Raw genomic sequence first — 18,858 nt, forward strand, 5'->3', positions numbered from 1 at the left:
GAATGTTCTACCAATCCCAAAAGATCGGACACATGATCTCCGAGGTTAATAAATATTTCAGATCTTACCCAAATACACACTTATAGCCAAATACACACTTATTAACTAAACTAAAATTTATTGAAAAAGAAAAGAGAGGGAGTATTGGTTAAAAGATCAGTATCCATACAGACATGAGTACGGTTCTGAGATCAGTTTCAGAGCAGAGATGGTGAGCTTTGAACTTGCATATAGCTCTTAGAAGTAGTCGATAGGTTCAGTCCAAAGTGCCATACACAGGGCGATCCAGATGGGACTGGAGACCTCAGTCTTATGACTCAAACTTCCCCTGAAAAAAGCTTCAGCAGATCTGAGATAAAAGGATCAGGTCCCAAGGGTTTTTATACAGTTTTTTGGTAGGCTGTGGTAACCTCTTTACAGCAGGGGTTCCTTGGGTGAAGAATAGCAGCTTTGAAGTAGAACTACCTATCTTCTATGCATACCTAAGTAATTAGTTGCATTCATCAGCATAAGGTAATTATCCATTAAGTAGTTTATAGACAATTTACCACAGACTTTAAAGTGAAATAAAGACAATGACGTTATCACACTCACATTTCATCTAAATGTTAATATTCCCCTTTTGATCTCTGAATCAGTAGCTATAGTAATAGACAGGAACTGTCTGTTTACATGGCTAACATGTAACAAGATATAAATAAACACATACAATTAGTATTACCTCTAATTCTGTAACAATACAGGTGTGCATTTCAAAGCGCTAGTCCATTTAGCATGGCTCTATTAACTATTTCTATGGAATAGCCCTAATTACCATTTACATACTTTTCTAACATAGGAATAAATGGTCAGTTTTCACAGTGGAGACAGGTAAATAGCAGGGTACCCCTGGGTTTTTTAAATAGCAGTAACTGTACTGGGACCAGTGCTGGTCAACATATTCATAAGTAATCTGGAAAAAGGGGTAAACAGTGAAGTGTCAAAGTTTGTAGACAATACAAAATTACTCAAGATGGACTGGTAAAGTCCAAAGCTTACTGCAAAGAGTTACAAAGGGATCTCACAAAACTGGGTGACTGGGCAAGAAAATGGCAGATGAAATTCAGTGTTGATAAATGCAAAGTAATGCACATTGGAAAACATAATCCCAACTATACATATAAACTGATGGGGTCTAAATTAGCTGTTGTCGAGAAAGAGATCTTGGCATCATCGTTGATAGTTCTCTGGAAACATTTGCTCAATATGCAGTGGCAGTCAAAGAAGCTAACAGAATATTAGGAACCATTAAGAAAGGGATAGATAATCAGAACATTTCATATTGCCACTATATAAATCCATGGTATTCCCACACCTTGAATATTGCATGTGATTCTGGTGGCCTCATCTCTGTACTAGAATTGGAAAAAGTGCAGAGAAGGGCAACAAATATGATGCGGGGTCTGGATCAGCTTTCATGTGAGGAGAGATGGAGAAAGCCTGGGGCTGTTCAGCATAGAAGAAGAGAGGACGAAGGAAGGATCTGATCGAGGTCTATAGAATCATGACTGGACTCGGCTGCTAGCTCATGCTGCCAAGACGTCTCTGCTGTTGTTCTCAGAGCTCGCTTGGGTATGGCTGCACATGCCGCAGTCACCCTACGATTAGCGTAGACCAGTGGTCCCCAACCTTTCTGTGAGAATAGCACATTCCTGTTCATAGAATCATAGAATCATAGAATATCAGGGTTGGAAGGGACCCCAGAAGGTCATCTAGTCCAACCCCCTGCTCGAAGCAGGACCAATTCCCAGTTAAATCCCCCAGAAGACTGTGGCGGGCGCCAGACACCCCGCCGCCGAAATGCCGCCGAGAAGCAGCAGTGGCAAGAAGCGTCACCGCCGAGAAACGGCAACGCTTCTCGGTGGCATTTTGGCAGGCGGTTCTCTGCCGGCCGCCCTCAGCGGCGGCATTTCGGCGGCGCGGTGTCCAGGGGGCGCGCACAACTGCCCCAGCGGGTGCCATTACACCCGCGGGCACCACGTCGGGGACCCCGGTGTAGACAGACCTTGAGCTACGGAACCAGGACTGCACCAGGTGTGGCTGGTTTCACAGAGAGCACCGTGCCCCACTAAAAGGCCTCTCCAAGATGTCCCACACACTTGGAGGTCACAGCCGCTGCCCCATGGAGGTTTGCTGGGGAATCTTTCTGCTGGCCCGAGGATGCTAATCTGCAGACTAATAGCAGCTCACTGGGAGGTGCTGAAGAGGGAAGGGAAGGGCAGATGTGCACGGGAAGCAGGCTATGAATCAGGAGTGAGGACAGAGGGAGGCTGCACACTCTCACCTGGGGGAATCTGCAGGAGAGAGGCTTGTATGGGAGCTGGAGCATCATGGCAGGGATAGTGAGGGCCATGGGAGAAAGCTCACCATCCCCCAGCTTTATTAGCAATGGTGACTGCCAAGACCGCTTCTAAGGCAACAGCTGGAGACTTTGGGGGGCAGAACCTGGGATGCAGATCTCACAGAGTACTGTGCAGGGGAGGTGTCAGGGCAGCGTACAGCTCACTTTTGCACTCCGCTGCTGCTGCTGTGTCTCTGGGCATGGCCAGTCCCTCTGCCAGCTGCGCACATCTGCAAAGTGACTCTACTGCAGCTGAGAATCAGCATGGCGCAGTGACAGCCTCACCTCGCCTGCTTTGCTCCAGCCATGCCGCCTCTCCCCGACCACACCAGCAGGAGGGATGAGCGGTAGAGCAGGAGACCCCTATATCGATTCTTCACCAGTACAGAATCAGCCTTCCATTGGGGTGCGTCTTTCTAGGCTGGTGAAAATGGCTGGCTTACCCTGGCAGTGCAGCACAGGGCAGTTGTCATACCAGCAGCTCTGGCCCATGTATGTATGCACTCAGGAGCAGATAAGCTGAACAGGGGACCGTGAAAGCAGAGGAACCTACCAACCTTTTGCATTGTCTCTAGGGCTCCATCTTCTTTCCGCTCCCCGATGGGACAGGTTTGCTGTACCTCCTGCAGGGGACTGCAGAGCCCCCTAAGTCTTCAGGGACCATTGTCCGAGAGGTGCCATGCAAAACTACCTACACCGAATTGCTCCCCATCTCAAACTGGCTGAACAAGCCACAAAGGTAAACTGGGAAGGGCCTAGTGGCTGTTCACAGCTAGCAGCACAGAGAGGGGCTTTCCATGCTAGCTCCATCCCTGGTGTTACCCCAACAACTCCCAGCCAAGAAGTTGGTGTGTGCTGTGACTTGGGGTCCCAGAAGGCCTCTTGGGAGATTGTCTAGGCCACAAGGTTGACATGCACTTAGACTGGCCTTTATTCCAGTCTCAGGAAGCATGGATCTGGCTGACAGCTCTGCTTTGGGAGGGTTTATGCCAAATAAACTCCATCTCCCTCCCCATAATGGCCCGGGGGAAATTTACCCAACAACTTTGGCAGGGCAAGAGCAGTCTAGAAACAATACAGCAGGGGTCTCAAAGTCCCGGCCCGTGGGCCATCTGTGGCCCGAGAACCTGCCCACTGTGGCCCCCGGGGCTCCAGCAATTTTGGGGCCGGGTCTCTCCCTTGGTCTCGCCTGCCACCCCCGGGCGCTCCCCCGCGCACTTCCTCCAGACCATTTAAAATGGCCTGGGGCCCCACTCACCACCAGCAGCGCAGCAGAACTGAGCAATTTCCTGCACGCTCCACGTGGCTGCTGGCCCCTCCCTGCCGCCCCGGGGTGGGGCGGGGCTGTGCTTCCGCACACCGCCTCCACCCTGAGCACCCCTGCAGCCAATGGGAAGCTGCAGGGGCAGTGCCTGGAGGTAGCAGTGCGTGGAGGCCCCCTGGCCCACCCCACCTTGGAGCCCCAGGTAAGTGCCCTGACCCCCTCCCAGAGCCTGCACCCCCATCCCCTGCCCCAGCCCAGAGCCTGCACCCAGCACCCGAACTCCCTCCCAGAGCCTTAGGCAGGTGGGGGCGGAGTTTGGCGGGCCAGGTTCTGTGCGGCATGAGTGACATTATTGGCCCGCCGGAAGGATTTGAGGACTGGCACTGGCCCTAAGGTAAACTGAGTTTGAGACCCCTACATTACTTGAGTAGGACTTCATAGAATCATAGAATATCAGGGCTGGAAGGGACCTCAGGAGGTCATCTAGTCCAATCCCCTGCTCAAAGCAGGACCGATCCCCAACTAAATCATCCCAGCCAGGGCTTTGTCAAGCCTGACCTTAAAAACCTCTAAGGAAGGAGATTCCACCACCTCCCTAGGTAACGCATTCCAGTGTTTCACCACCCTCCTAGTGAAAAAGTTTTTCCTAATATCCAACCTAAACCTCCCCCACTGCAACTTGAGACCATTACTCCTTGTTCTGTCATCCGCTACCACTGAGAACAGTCTAGATCCATCCTCTTTGGATCCACCTTTCAGGTAGTTGAAAGCAGCTATCAAATCCCCCCTCATTCTTCTCTTCCACAGACTAAACAATCCCAGTTCCCTCAGCCTCTCCTCATAACTCATGTGTTCCAGTTCCCTCATCATTTTTGTTGCCCTCCGCTGGGCTCTTTCTAATTTTTCCACATCCTTCTTGTAGTGTGGGGCCCAAAACTGGACACAGTACTCCAGATGAGTACCAGATGATTGGTCCTGCTTCGAGCAGGGGGTTGGACTAGATGACCTTCAGGGGTCCCTTCCAACCCTGATATTCTATGATTCTATGATTCTATGAGGCCTCACCAATGTCGAATAGAGGGAAACGATCACGTCCCTCGATCTGCTGGCAGTGACCCTACTTATACAGCCCAAAATGCCATTGGCCTTCTTGGCAACAAGGGCACACTGTTGACTCATATCCAGCTTCTCGTTCACTGTAACCCCTAGGTCCTTTTCTGCCTAACTGCTGCCGAGCCATTCGGTCCCTAGTCTGTAGCGGTGCATGGGATTCTTCCGTCCTAAGTGCAGGACTCTGCACTTGTCCTTGTTGAACCTCATCAGATTTCTTTTGGCCCAATCCTCTAATTTCTCTAGGTCCCTCTGTATCCTATCCCTGCCCTCCGGCATATCTACCACTCCTCCCAGTTTAATGTCATCTGCAAACCTGCTGAGGGTCGAATCCATGCCATCCTCCAGATCATTAATGAAGATATTGAACAAAACCGGCCCCGGGACCAACCCTTGGGGCACTCCAGTTGATACCAGCTGCCAACTAGACATGGAGCCAGCAAGCTTGTCACAGGGATGTCACCCATCCCCTCTCCACCTGTAGTAACACCCTGCCTAGTCACTCCCTCTGATCCATGACATACCACACCAAGGGCTGATCAGACTGCGGCCTAGGAGCACTGTGCTCCAGGGACTGCCTGGATAGATCAGAGCTGGTGTCCATTGCCCTAGCTTATGCACTTTCCCCTTGGGGTTCAGGAGATCCCACAGATCCTTGGCTGTTAAATAACAATGGACTCTGCAGGTGTGGCCACTGAGTCAAGATCAGATGACAAGGCCCCGGGCCCTGGTCTGTGTTTCTTCTAGATCAGTGAAATGAACCAACAGGATTTGGTCCATCCTCATTAGAATTCAGAAGGGTCACTTGCAGGGCCGGTCTTGGGGTGGGCCGTACGTGCCCCCACCCAGGGCGACCCGCCCAAGGGGGCGCCGTGTGCAGGGTTTGGATTCCCACCGGACCTGCTGCCCAGAGCCAGCTGGGCTGATGGAGGCGGCAGGGCAGGCAGGCGAGCAGCGGGGTGGGGAAGGGTAGACCCGAGCTGCAGGGGGCAGTTGGACGACCAGGGCGGAGCCAGGTGACTCCTCTGCCCCACTGTGTGCAGCCGCCGCTGTTCCTGTTCCCCAACCTCCCCTTCATCCCTGGAGTCGCCCCTGGCCACTCCGGACTGGGAGCGTCCTCCTGACTGCTCGGTGGGGGCTGATGGCGGGGTGTCCTGTCCCCCACCCCCCCGGTGTACCGATTTCCCCTAAGCTGGGGTGACGGGACGGGGGAATCTGTGTGCACTGCTGCCTCTCTGGGGCTGGAGCTGCTGGCGGCTGCTTGTGTCTGAACAAGCCAAGTTCAGGCTCCTGCCCCTGAGTGCTTTCTTAAAGAGACAGCGCACTCACTCACTCGGGCGTACACACACTCCCCCCCAACACACACGCACCCACACACACACCCCTTCACGCAGTCCCCCCAACACACACACCAGGGCTCCCTGCATCCAGGTCACTTCTCCACCTGGGCTGGGCCGAGACATCAGGAGCTGCTGCTCTCCTGCCCTCCCCTTACGCAGCCGGCAGGGAAAGTGACCTGGATGCAGGGAGCCCTGACAGCTCCTTGCTCCCCCCTCACAGGCTCAGCCCCCTAGGGTGCGGGGGGCGGAGGAGCAGCAGTCCAGTGGGGGAGCGAGAGCAGTGCCAGCTGCTTTGTGCATCCAGGTCAGTTTCCCCACGTGGGTGCAGGAGGGAGGTGCAGGGGTTGGGGTGAAGGGGGCACAGGGCAGGGGTTGGGGCTCAGGAGGAAGGTGCAGGGGGTAGAAGTGAAGAGGGCACAGTGCAGGGATTGAGGACACATGACGGGGCGGGGTTGGGGTGCAGGAGGAGGGCAGAGGTTGGGGTGAGGGGACATGCAGAGTACAGGGATTGGGGCAGAGGAGGGGGCAGGGGTTGGGGTGAAGGGGGCACAGTGCAGAGGTTAGGGGCACAGGAGGGGCAGGTGTTGGGGTGCAGGAGGAGGGCAGGGGTTGGGGTGAGGGGACACACAGGGCAGGGGTTAGAGGCACAGGAGGGAGGTGCAGGGATTGGGGTGAAGGTGGCACAGTATAGGGGTTAGGGTGCAGGAGAGGGGCAGAGGTTGGGAATGAAGGGGTGTAGGGATTAGTAGTGCAGGAGGGGGAACAGGCATTGGGGTGAAGCGGGCACAGTCCAGGAGTTATGGGGGGAGGGAGAGTGGGGAGCCTGGGGAGTTCATGGGGGTCAGGGGCAATGGGGGGTGCCAGGCACACAGGGGCCAGGGGCACCAAAATGCAAGTTCGCCCAGGGTGCCATTTTCCCTAAAGCTGGCCCTGGTCACATGGTTTGGAACCACAAAGCACATGTTTGACCAGCTATTGAGGAGCAGAAAGGCCAGACCGTGCAGGGCCCAGGAATTATGGGATAGCTTTGCTGGACTGTCCAAACACAAGCCTGGCTACAACAGCCTCGGCAAAGTGGGCTGGCGTGACACTAGAGTGGAACGTGGGTGCAGACCTCTACCCTGGGACGAGCCAGTCAGCCTGTGTTCGGAGGGGTGTGGGTGCTGTGTGGGTGTTAGGGCAGGGTGTAGACATATGTCAGAGCCCGCGTCCCTACTATGGTGTAGACATACTCTAGGGGCACCAATCGGACCGCCTGCGTAAATGTTTGCTACCTGGCTGATGTCTGGCTGTTTGCAGTGGAAATGAGGCCTTTTGACCTTTCTCTTGTCTGTCTCTCCCCAGGTTCCATGTGGTAGTGGATATGATCAAACCAGAAAAGTCGGACATCACCACCATGCTGAAGGGGCTGGATTACACGGAAGTGCCTGCCTCCTCCAAGAAGGACTATAAGCTCACCTTCTTCTCCTACAAGGAAGGGCTATTCAGTGCCAAGGTAGGCCCACTCCCAGGCCCTGCTACTCTGCAAAGGAATGGTTGCTTGCTGATTGTGTGTAGGGGTGATGGTGGGAGTCTCTAGGATTTTAAACCAAAACATTGAAACTTTTGGGTGCCCAGAATGAAGTGACCGCTCTGGTAGTTAGGCATCTAAAGTAAAGCTCCCCTGGACTCCACTGGAAGTTGATCAGGGCACTTGTTCTCTGCCAGGTGTGCATAGGAGGCAGGTGGGAAGAGTCCAAGGTGAGTTCATTTCTCCTGTGACCAGAACCAGTCCCTGGTCCAGAGGGGAGCTCCCCTAGGTCTGACTGTTACCTCTTTTGTGCTTGATTTCAGGTGACCTTTCGCAATGAGACGACACAGGAGTACTTGTTCTACCTGGTCACGTTCAAGGCCATCCCTTCCGGTCCGCTCAGCACCATCGAGATGGTTACCCCTGTTCGGCAGAGCACGTCTTCATCCATCAGGGTGGAAAACCCCCTCTTCTTCCCGGTGACGTTTACTACAGACTGCAAAGTGCCTGATGTCAACCTCCCACCGCAGTTCGTTGTGCCCGCCCAGTCCGAGGTAGAGCAAAGCCTTGCACAGCAAACCTGCTTGCACTGCTCTCCTCCCTCTGCAGTAAGGCAATTGCTCTGACCTTCAGGAATGTCAACAGCCCAAGTGCTCCTGAGCCAGGTGTTAGCCTGATCTGTGTGTGCACTATGGGGCTGGTTTCCAGTGGTAACAGACACCACCTGATCCTCAGAGGGCTGCAGTCCCCAAAGGGTCCCATGGAAAGGAGAAGATGGGTAGGGTAAGCAAATCAGAGATGCAGAAGAGTGTGGATATGCAGAGTATCCCTACACTGCCCTGCAGGAATCTTCCATGCACCACTGGTATGCCTGTAACACATCACACAGCCATGTGCAAAGTTGCTGCCAACAAGCCCACAGGCCTTCCCACTGCTGTTGTGGTTGCACTGGCTGTTTGCAAGGCCAACTACTGAGTCATTCGCCCCTGTGTCAGTCCCCTTCAGGGCAGTCGTAGGGAGCAATCACTGCACTAAGTGCTGCACTGGTTCAGTTGCTTCTCCAAGTGCAATCCCACGAGGCTTCTGCCTGCCCTCCTGTGCATCATCTCTGTCCCCAGTCCCAGCCTTGGCTGCGCCAAACACCCCAGCTCCCCACACCCTTGTTCTGAAGTGGGGCTGAGCTGCTCTCTGCTCTACCAAGCTCCTTCACCACCCCAACTCCCCTGGCCCAAAGAGCAAAAGGACACAAAAGTTGGATGCAGGATACAGCTTTAGTTTGGAAAATATTGCCACTTTGCCTGGGGGCTGGCGGGGAGCTTTTAATTTTCCCTGGGACAGATTCTCCACAACGCAGGAAGGACACAATGAATGGCTAATTAACGAACAGACAGACATGGACAGGCACAAGCATCATCCTCCCTCCTGCTTTACAGGGGTTTCTCACAGCTCTCCACCCACTTCGTCAATGCACCTGCCCCTCCCCCCCACCCCAGGATCTGGGCATGAGAAATCAGGAATGTCGTTATTTATATCGACGTTTGTTATAACCATACAGCTAGGGGTAGCCTAGAATTCCTCCGTACCTGTAAGGGGTTAAGAAGCTCAAATAACCTGGTTGGCACCTGACCAAAAGGACCAATGGGGAAAGAAGATACTTTCAAATCTGCGGGGGGGAAGGCTTTGTTTGTGCTCTTTGTTTGTGTGTTCTCTTGGGAAGCAGAGAAGCACCAGGTCAGAAAACTCCTTCTCCTATAAACCATCCTAAAGTGAGTGTTAATATTGCAAAAAGAGTAAGTAAATAAGGCAGGGCGCATTAGATTACCTTTTGTTTTCAGTGTTCCAGCAAGTCCTCGAGACACATACCCTTGTGGTTCAGCCCGTAGAGACTTATCAGAGCTAATCCCTGTCCCAAAATGCTTACAAGCCAAATGGACAAGCCAGGCTCAGGGAAGATGGGTGGAAGAGATGTAACACGCAAGCAGAGTGATCAGAACAATGAAACAACTTTGTTAGCTCCACAATTTATTCTCTTTCTGTCCCCCTGTCTAGGGGTACACGTGTGTCATTTCATCTTATGAATTGATAAATAATGGTCATTGATTAATTAATTCACACCCTGTCTGCCCCATGCCCACCATGTAAACCCAGGTGCTTCTCTATGAGGCTATAGATGATAAATGCACTGAGCAAGTGTAACCCACACACCTCCTGGGTGTGGTGTTCTGGCCCATCTAGTGGCATCAAGACCACTTAGAGAGATTAATGAGTCTGCTTTACAGTCTTAGTTAACAGCCGTATGGCTTTTATGCAGTAGAGGCTCATATATTAAGCTCCGAAGGTCCCAGGTTCGATGCTGACCACCAGGGTCTGTCGGCGTTACAGGTGTGAGTGTTACACAAGTGAGTACGGATTGGGTTGCAAGGGCACTGGGTGTTACAACAGCTGTTGACTGTCCATGATGCAGCATGCCAAGTACTAATTTCCATCCCTGGGCTGGGCACTAACATTTCTGCTCCCATGCAGATGGACTAGGTTGTTCTCTCTTTTCCCCCCAGGGGGTGCTCATGTTCGAATTCCAGCCCCTAAAAGTCGGGGAGGTCAGTGGGCGCTTGGTGCTCCAGAGCAGCGACTTGGGCTCCTTCCAGTATGACCTGAACCTGAAAGCCATTGCAGCCAGGCCGGAGAAGCCGCTGTACTTCCGTGCCATGCTGGGCAGCAGCCAGATCATCACCACCAAGTTCATTAACTACACCCGTCAAAGAACAGAGTACACCTGCAAGGTGATCAGGGTCCCCTGCTCTGCTCTGGGGCTAGCTGAAGAATAAGGAAGCCACCAGTGCTCAAGGGGGTGGGAATACAAACATTCAGCAGGCAACTCAGTCTATGTACCCCATCAGCCCTCTTGAGCAGTACTAGGCCCCTTCAGCACTGCTCTCCCCGTCCTGCTGGAACCTTTCCTAGCTTGGCCAATACAGATGGTGAGGTTGTGGTGAATGTAGCCAGCCTTCCCACTGACTTCACCACCAAAGCTGAGCCTTCTGCAGGGACCATCTTCCCTTGTGGGGTCACTCAGTCTTTATCAGAGCTGCCACCACAGTGCAATGGTGCTTAGGGGGTCAGTGTAGCCTAGGGGACAGAGCACTGAACTGGTGGCTTGGGCTGTAGTCTCAGATCAGCCACTGGCCTGCTGAATGACTGTGGACAAGTTGCTTCCCCGCTTTGTGCCTCAGTTTCCCCATCTGTAAAAGGGGTTGAATGTTACTGTTCTATTTGTAAAATACTTTGAGATCTACTATGTGCGAGATGAGTTCTACCTAGTGCTGTGATTATTCTAGAGTGAAGACATCCCCTTTTGTGGCAAGGCAATAACACCTAAGCCATCCCCAGAGCCAAACTTTCCCAGAGCTCCAATTGGGAGGGGGGAGGTTTGGGCTTTCCCTGTGTGCATGGAAAGGCCCCAAGTGAAGGGGGCTGGAATGTGCATTTCAGTTAGAAAACAGTAAACATACATTTTGTATCGGGACCCTGCTGATGCTAAATTACCCCACTGCTCCACTGCTGTTCCTGTTCCTGAGCTCTGGGGTATGTCAGACCTTGGGCCACAGGGGCTACAATGCCTTCTCCAAATCCAAGTGGCGCCTTCTCTCCCCTTGCAGATTGACTGTTCAGATTTCCACACGGATAAAATCATCAATGCATCCCCAGGCTCTCAGGGGGGCACAGAGGTCAGTGTGGACATAACCTATGAACCCTACCAGCTGGGTGAATCAAGAGCAACTCTCATCCTGTCTTCACCCATTGGAGGAGAATACAGCATCCCGCTCTTTGGCGTGTCGGTGCCCCCCAAGCCTCAGGGCCCCTTTCAGATCAAGGCTGGCTCCAGCACGACCATTCCCTTCAAGAACGTGTTCCTGCAGCACACGGCCTTCACCTACAATGTGGAGAACCCAGCTTTTACCATAAAGGCAGCTGAGAACATACGTTCCAAGAAGAACATCTTCATCACCGTCTGCTTTGAGGGGAACCCCACTGGCAGCAAGATGCCCGTCACCAGCAGGCTGGTTGTCTCCTGTGCCCGGGCATCAGGCATGGGGGCAGGCATTTCCTGGGTTTATTACTTGAAGGGTATAACCCCTGAGAAGTGACCTAGTGGCACGCATGCAGAGCATCAGTGTCCCTGTCCCTAAACGGGCATTTCCCCCACTTTGCTGAGCCACTCGCAACTCCAAGTGTGCAGTCATGCACCTCCTAGGATCTGAATCAGACTGGTCTTCATTTCCCTCCCCATCTCCATACGGAATGGACTCTCTCTACAACACAGATGTGCCTTGGCATTGAAAAGCAGCACCGGAATCTCTTCACCACTGTTCTTGCCAGTACAGAAAATGTTTATAGGATCTGCACGCCTACTGAAATCAGTGGGCGACTGCAGGATTGGATACAGCAGCATGCACAGAACACACCCACCTGTATATTTGCTGAAAATTCCCAAAGAGCAAGCTAACTACTGAAGTGACCTTGGCCTGATAGAGTCACTGATCTGTTAGTCAAATTATATGAAACTTACGATATAGAAAGGGGCATGAGATCAGTGGGGAAGATCCCAGCTATCTGTGTATATGGTCTGACTGCATGCGTCAAGACTTGGTCAATTTATCCTCCCTCAGTTGATAACCACCAATGGCATTGCCTTCAAAGTACAAACGTTCCTGCCTGAAGGAGGATTCGCTTACTGTGGATTGCTTAAAAATATACCCTGTGTACAAGCCACCAAAGGTGCTGCAGCTTTTCCCAAAAGAGCAGAGGAGAGTTCATGAAAGCACTCACGTTGTACCCCAGAAATATGAGGACTCCATCATGCCTCCCAGCTGATCTCACCCTCTGGGATCAGAGGCTACGATGACTGTTGGCAAGGTGGTTTCTTTGTTTGCTGTATGAAAATGTATTTTGGAATAAAGATAGTTAAGCAAACATAGAGATTCTGGTGGATCTGGTTAACGTGATAGTACATCTGGACTGGAATGCCATAGCTAGCATACAGACACCCTGGGCCTCAAGATGAGGGAAAATTGGGGTGGAAAAAGAATCCAGAGAACTTGGGGGTTTCATGACTATCTAGAAAGGAGTCAAAGCAGGGGAGCCATTTAGGGGGGCCAGGGGAGGGCTCTAGTCCCGTTCCACTCCCCCGAGTTTCATAGGGAAGGCCTACTCACCCTAGCCCCTGACAGCACTCTTAGCTGCAACAGCTGGAGTGTGAGATGTGAGGAGTTGGGAAGCTGGGAGCAGCATAGCCTTTGGGGCAGGGAGTTTGTTTATACACAAGGGCAGGGGGATTAAGGTAACAGAAGACTTGTCATTACAGTAAATTAAGGATCCTTAGATGATCCTGAAAGCACTGCCAGGCACTCCAGTTAAAAAACAGGAAACAAAGGGTAGGAATAAATGGTGAGAATGGAGAGAGTGGTGCCCCGCAGGCTCTTTACTGGGACCAGTCCTATTCAACATATTCATAAATGATCTGGAAAAAGGGGTAAACAGTGAGATGGTAAAATTTCCAGATGATACAAAACTACTCAAGAGAGTTAAGTCCAAAACAGACTGCGAAGAGCTACAAAGGGAGCTCACAAAACTTGGTGACTGGACAACACAATTGCAAAAGAAATTCAATGTTGATAAATGCAAAGTAATGCACTTGGCAAAATATAATCCCAGCTATACATGCAAAATGATGGGGTCTAAATTAGCTGAACCCGTCAATAAAGAGATCTTGGAGTCATTGTGGAAAGTTCTCTGAAAACATCCGCTCAATGTGCAGCGGCAATTAAAAAAGCCACCAGAATGCTGGGAATCATTGGGAAAGGGATAAAAAGAGAAAAATATCATATTGCCTCTCTATAAATCCATGGTATGCCCACATCTTGAATAGTGCAGATGTGGTCATCCCATCTCAAAAAAGATACATTGGAATTGGAAAAGGTGCAGAGAAGGGCAACAGAAATGATGAGGGGTGTGGAACAGCTTCTGTATGAGGAGAGATTAATAAGACTGGGACTTTTCATCTTGGAAAAGAGACGACTAAGGGGGGATATGCTCGAGGTCTATAAAATCATGACTGGTGTGGAGAAATTGAATAAGGAAGTGTTATTTACCCCTTCACACAACACAAGCACTAGGGGTCACCCAATGAATTTAACAGGCAGCAGATTTAAAACGAACGGAAAAAAGTATTTCTTCACAGTCAACATGTAGAACTCCTTGCCAGAGGATGTTGTGAAGGCCAAGACTATACCAGGGTTCCAATAAGAACTAGATAAGTTCATGGCGGATAGGTCCAGTAATGGCCAGGGTGGGCAGGGATCCAACACCATGTTCTGCGTGCCCCTCACCTGTTTGCCAGAAGGTAGGAGTGGGCTACAGGGCAACTTGATGATGACCTGTTCTGTTCATTCCCTCTGGGGCACTTGGCATTGGCCACTGTCGGCAGACGGGATACTGGGCTAGATGGACCATTGGTCTGACCCAGTCTGGCCGTTCTGATGTTCTTATATAGAACCCAGATGTATCTGCTCCCCGCTGTAACCCACTAGACCCCGCTCTCCTCCCAGCGCTGGGATAGAACGAAGGAGTCCCTGCAGGGTCTCTCTCTCCACAGAGTAAGTAATGAATTAAGAATATATACATTAACATTTTAAACCTAACCAGTGTCCCTTAAGTGACTTGCCACAAGATGTCAGAACATGTTACTGGAGCTGAGTAGGTCTAATATTTATTTAATTTTCTTTCTTTTATAAAGGAATTAGATACACGACTCCTGTCAGCTAATTGCTAAGTTATCGGCCAAAAAAACTAGAGTTTTCAAGTGCCTAAGTAGCCCCAGGAATCACAGTTAAAGTTGCCCCCACTCCACCACCACCAAAATCTGAAATGGTGCCCCTGCGTCAAAGGTGTAATCTAAGGTGTAAGCACAAAACTGGGACCCAGGAACCTGGGTTCTAATCCCAGTGGTGATCCTCTCCATGGCCTTGTTTGTAATGATATTTAGGCACTTACAGATGCAGATAGGGACCTAGTAAGATTTTCAAAAGCATCTATGTACCTAATTCCTACAGGCCTGATGCTGCTCCTAGTGAAATAACTGGCAAAACTCTTGGTTTGTGCCTCAGTTTCTCCAGCTATGAAATGGGGATAATAATACTGCTCTAAATATGCCATCCACTGGGCCTCTGTTCCACAAGGTAAGACAGGTCTGTGAGGTAGTAGTCCAATGGAGTGTGAAGCAGTCCCCCTACAAGTGGGTCACGCCACCCTGTTGCCCTCAGAGCCTGCCAGTCAGTTTCTTCTTGAAGGTAAAGATGGAATCTTTGCAAGAGCTACAGCTCTGTAGCCACCACTCCACTTCCTGTCCCTGGACTACGCCGCGGAATTGTTGGGCAGCCTCTGCTGAGTCCTTGCTTTCCCCTCAGGCCCAGGTTATGACCTTCTTTAGCACTTTGCTTTCTCAGTGGTGCTCAAGCTGGCACTTCAGCAAACATCGATGCTCTGAGCCCTATTTTGCAGCTCTTTGCAGTTTGCCTTGGCATTTCAGTGGATGATTTCCAGCACGTTGATGCTTCAGAACCTGGTTTTTACTGCTTTCCTGATTTTGGTGCACCTTAGGCCCATATGTATGTCTTCACTGCAGTTAACTTGAGTGATCAGCACCCAAGTCTGAGCCCACCTGGGTTAGCTTCGCCCAGGTGTGAGCAGCCAGATTGCAAAGCCCTACCCAAGTTACTGTAGCCTCACGTGCTATGCCCGCTGTATGTCTCTAGGACTTGTGGGGTCACAGCCCATGGGTCTTTGTGCTACAGTGCGCTGAGCCGCTCTAGGAGTCTTTCCCAGTGAATTGTGGGAAAACTTGCCTCTCCTTCTGGGCACATGGGAGGAATTGTTTGAAGGCACATGGAGGACTTTCAACGCTTCAGTTGTTTAGCCTGTGTCTTCATTGAAAAGTGAGTGGGTAACAGCCTCGGTGAAAGCACCCAGGTGCTAACCTCTGACTCTGGATGGACCAGTGAGCCTGGGTTGGAAGCATCACTAAACTTAGGTGAGAGGGTTTTGTGTGTGGATAGGGTGGGGATTAGGGGCAACATCTGGGTAAGCACCTGGGCTAAATCTGCAGTGAAGACATCCCCTCCTTCCATTTTCAATGCCTAGCTTTGGTGCCTACTTTCTGGCGCTTTGGCTCAGTGTTTCTGTGCTCAATTTCCAGCACCGGAGAAAGGAAAAGGAAAGAGAAGGGGGGCAAAGGTGGAAGTGAACCTTTCACCAGCTCTCTGCACTAGATTGAAGGGAGTGAGTGAAAGGGGAGTAAAAAACAAATGCAGAGCTCACTAGAGGGAGAGTAGAAATGGAAGGAGAGAGGAACAAGAAACAAGGATGGAGTTGGAACGATTGGTTTTTGGAGACAGAGTGGATGTCTTGGCCTCTTGTGTTTGTGGAGACCCAACAGCTATGCGCTCAACCCTAGGACCTGTTGTCCAAGATTAGCATTGTCCCAGAAGCAATGCAGGTTCCTGGCACAAATTGTCCAGCCCAGCTTTTCACCAGTATGCTACCCAGCATTCTCCTAGTTTTGTGGGTGCCCTAAGTGTGCACATTAACATGGAAGCTCTACTCTCTGCACCAGAGCAGGAGAAGCAGCTATCTAGCTCTGAAGTCTGTCCCCTGCCTCCCACAGCCATAGCTCTTGTACCAAACCACAGATATCTCTGCTTCGCTGCAGGCCTGTGACTCCCACTTTTAAAGAAGAGATTTGTTCCTGAGATAGTTGATCCAAATGTCAATTTTCAGAGATGTCAGCTGCAAGCACATATCTGTGCTTCAAAGAGCGCTAGAGGAAACTTTCCCTTACATTTTCAGTTTCCTTGGAAATTGGATCATATTTTCCCTTCCATCATTTTTTAGGCATTACAGAATTCAATTAACCTGAAAAAAAGTAAAACGTCATAGCATAATTGACGAAGTACCTGCTGGCTATCAAGCTGTATTATACACATGAGGGAAAAATAGACCAAGCATGTGGCCTCAAAGATCTCGCTGTATTCCTAGGCACAATCTCTGTGAGACCACACCCAATATAAGTAGCAGAGCCCTGGCTCAACCCTATTAGTTATTATTTTAATGATTATTAATAGAAGAAAATCACACCATAGCACCATCAATTGCAAGGTGCTTTACAAGGAATGGCAAGTTTCCTTAGCAACGGTTCTGAGGAGGTTGTGGGGAATTAGTGAAGAGAAGAGAAGACGTCCTGGAAGAAATGGGGTTTACAGGGTGGTTTGCAGGGGAGACTGAGAAACGATGAAGCAGTGGTTAGAGCACCAGCCTGGGCAGCAGTAAACCCAGGTTCACTTTCTGGCTCTACCAGAGACTTTGTCTCCTGGGGCAAGTCATGGGGTCTCATATGAAATCAGTGGAAGTTCGCACCCTAACTACCTTTAAGCATCTGGGCCTTGGTGTCCCTGGGCCTCAGCTCACCATCTGTCAAATGGAGCTAATAGTGCTGCGAAGCACAAATACATTAGATTATGAGGTGCTCAGACCCTCTGGTTATGGGGGCCTTCTGAGTACTTTAGCCAGAAGCAGGTTCCCTCTCATTTTCCCCACCCGTGTGCAGAATGAATTTTGTTATGTGCACCAACGTGGAGGTGGTGTGTGACACGTCACTTTCACATTGGTACACATAACAAAATTCATGTGGTGGGGTGGGGCCGAGGGGTTCAGAGTATGGGAGGGGGCTCAGGGCTGGGGCAGAAGGTTGGGATGGGGGGGTGAGGGCTCTGGTTGGGGGTGCGGGCTCTGGGGCGGGGCTGAGGATGAGGGGCTTGGTGTGCGGGAGGGGGCTCAGAGCTGGAGCAGAGGGTTGGGGATGCAGGTTTTGGGGTGGGGCCGGGTCTGAGGAGTTTAGGATGCAGGCTACCCCCTGGCTACAACTGGGAGAGAGGGGTTACAGTGGACGAGAAGCTGGATATGAGTCAACAGTGTGCCCTTGTTGCCAAGAAGGCCAATGGCATTTTGGGCTGTATAAGTAGGGGCATTGCCAGCAGATCAAGGGACGTGATTGTTGCCCTCTATTCGACACTGGTGAGGCCTCATCTGGAGTACTGTGTCCAGTTTTGGGCCCCACACTATAAGAAGGATGTGGATAAATTGGAGAGAGTCCAGCGAAGGGCAACAAAAATGATTAGGGGACTGGAACACATGACTTATGAGGAGAGGCTGAGGGAACTGGGATCGTTTAGTCTACGGAAGAGAAGAATGAGGGGGGATTTGATAGCTGCTTTCAACTACCTGAAAGGGGGTTCCAAAGAGGATGGATCTAGACTGTTCTCAGTGGTCGCAGATGACAGAACAAGGAGTAATGGTCTCAAGTTGCAGTGGGGGAGATTTAGGTTGGATATTAGGAAAATCTTTTTCACTAGGAGGGTGGTGAAACACTGGAATGCGTTACCTAGGGAAGTGGTGGAATCTCCTTCCTTAGAAGTTTTTAAGGTCAGGCTTGACAAAACCCTGGCTGGGATGATTTAATTGGGGATTGGTCCTGCTTTGAGCAGGGGGTTGGACTAGATGACGTCCTGAGGTCCCTTCCAACCCTGATATTCTATGATTCTATGAGAGGGCTCCCCCCCAGCTCTCTCTCCCTGCAGCAGCACCTGGGCAGGGCTGGGCTGGGCCAGGTCAGGCCGAGCTGGGGGAAAGTCTCCACTCCCCGACCAAGGGCTCCTCTCCCCAGCCACAGCAGTTCCTCTCCCCAGCAGCTCCGGAGGGGCTGGGCCAGGGCCAAGCCGGGGGACCTGTGCAGCCCTATACAGCCTGCCGCACGGCCGCACAGCTTACAGGGAGCATAGACCAGAAGGGGCATTTCTTCTTCTCGTGTCCATTCCATTGTAGGTGTCTGCGCTCGCCACATGCAGCGGTGCTGGAAGTTCTTCCCTCCGTGGTATCCGTAGGGGACTGGCTCTGGCACCCTCCGGAGCGGTGCGCTATGCACGGTATAAGGGGCGTGGCCGGCTCCCCCCAGATACAACAGGGAAGCCTACCCTATGGTGGCATCGACATGGTCACCAGAGGAAGATTAGTCCTCCTCGGGCTCTGAGAGCGAGTAGTTGATGGCCTACCACCTACCACCACCTGCACCACCGCCTGCGCAGTCAGCAGGTTTTCCCCAGGGCCAGTCTACGAGTACATGGCCACAGGGTCAATGGCCGGGGCT

General features: G+C 51.4%; 1 protein-coding gene across 1 annotated transcript in view; it reads left to right on the plus strand.

The window, feature by feature from the left end:
• HYDIN (HYDIN axonemal central pair apparatus protein) overlaps positions 1 to 11,749 on the plus strand; it is a 387,143-nt gene extending 375,394 nt beyond the window's left edge. The window contains exons 82-86 of the mRNA XM_077831048.1: positions 2,956 to 3,119; positions 7,439 to 7,589; positions 7,928 to 8,158; positions 10,160 to 10,384; positions 11,261 to 11,749. Of these exons, the coding sequence (XP_077687174.1) occupies positions 2,956 to 3,119; positions 7,439 to 7,589; positions 7,928 to 8,158; positions 10,160 to 10,384; positions 11,261 to 11,749 (1,260 nt within the window). The remainder of the gene's footprint in view (positions 1 to 2,955; positions 3,120 to 7,438; positions 7,590 to 7,927; positions 8,159 to 10,159; positions 10,385 to 11,260) is intronic.
• The last annotated feature ends 7,109 nt before the right edge of the window (positions 11,750 to 18,858 follow it).

Source organism: Eretmochelys imbricata, chromosome 12, assembly GCF_965152235.1.
Source record: "Eretmochelys imbricata isolate rEreImb1 chromosome 12, rEreImb1.hap1, whole genome shotgun sequence".
NCBI classification, from domain to species: Eukaryota; Metazoa; Chordata; order Testudines; family Cheloniidae; genus Eretmochelys; species Eretmochelys imbricata.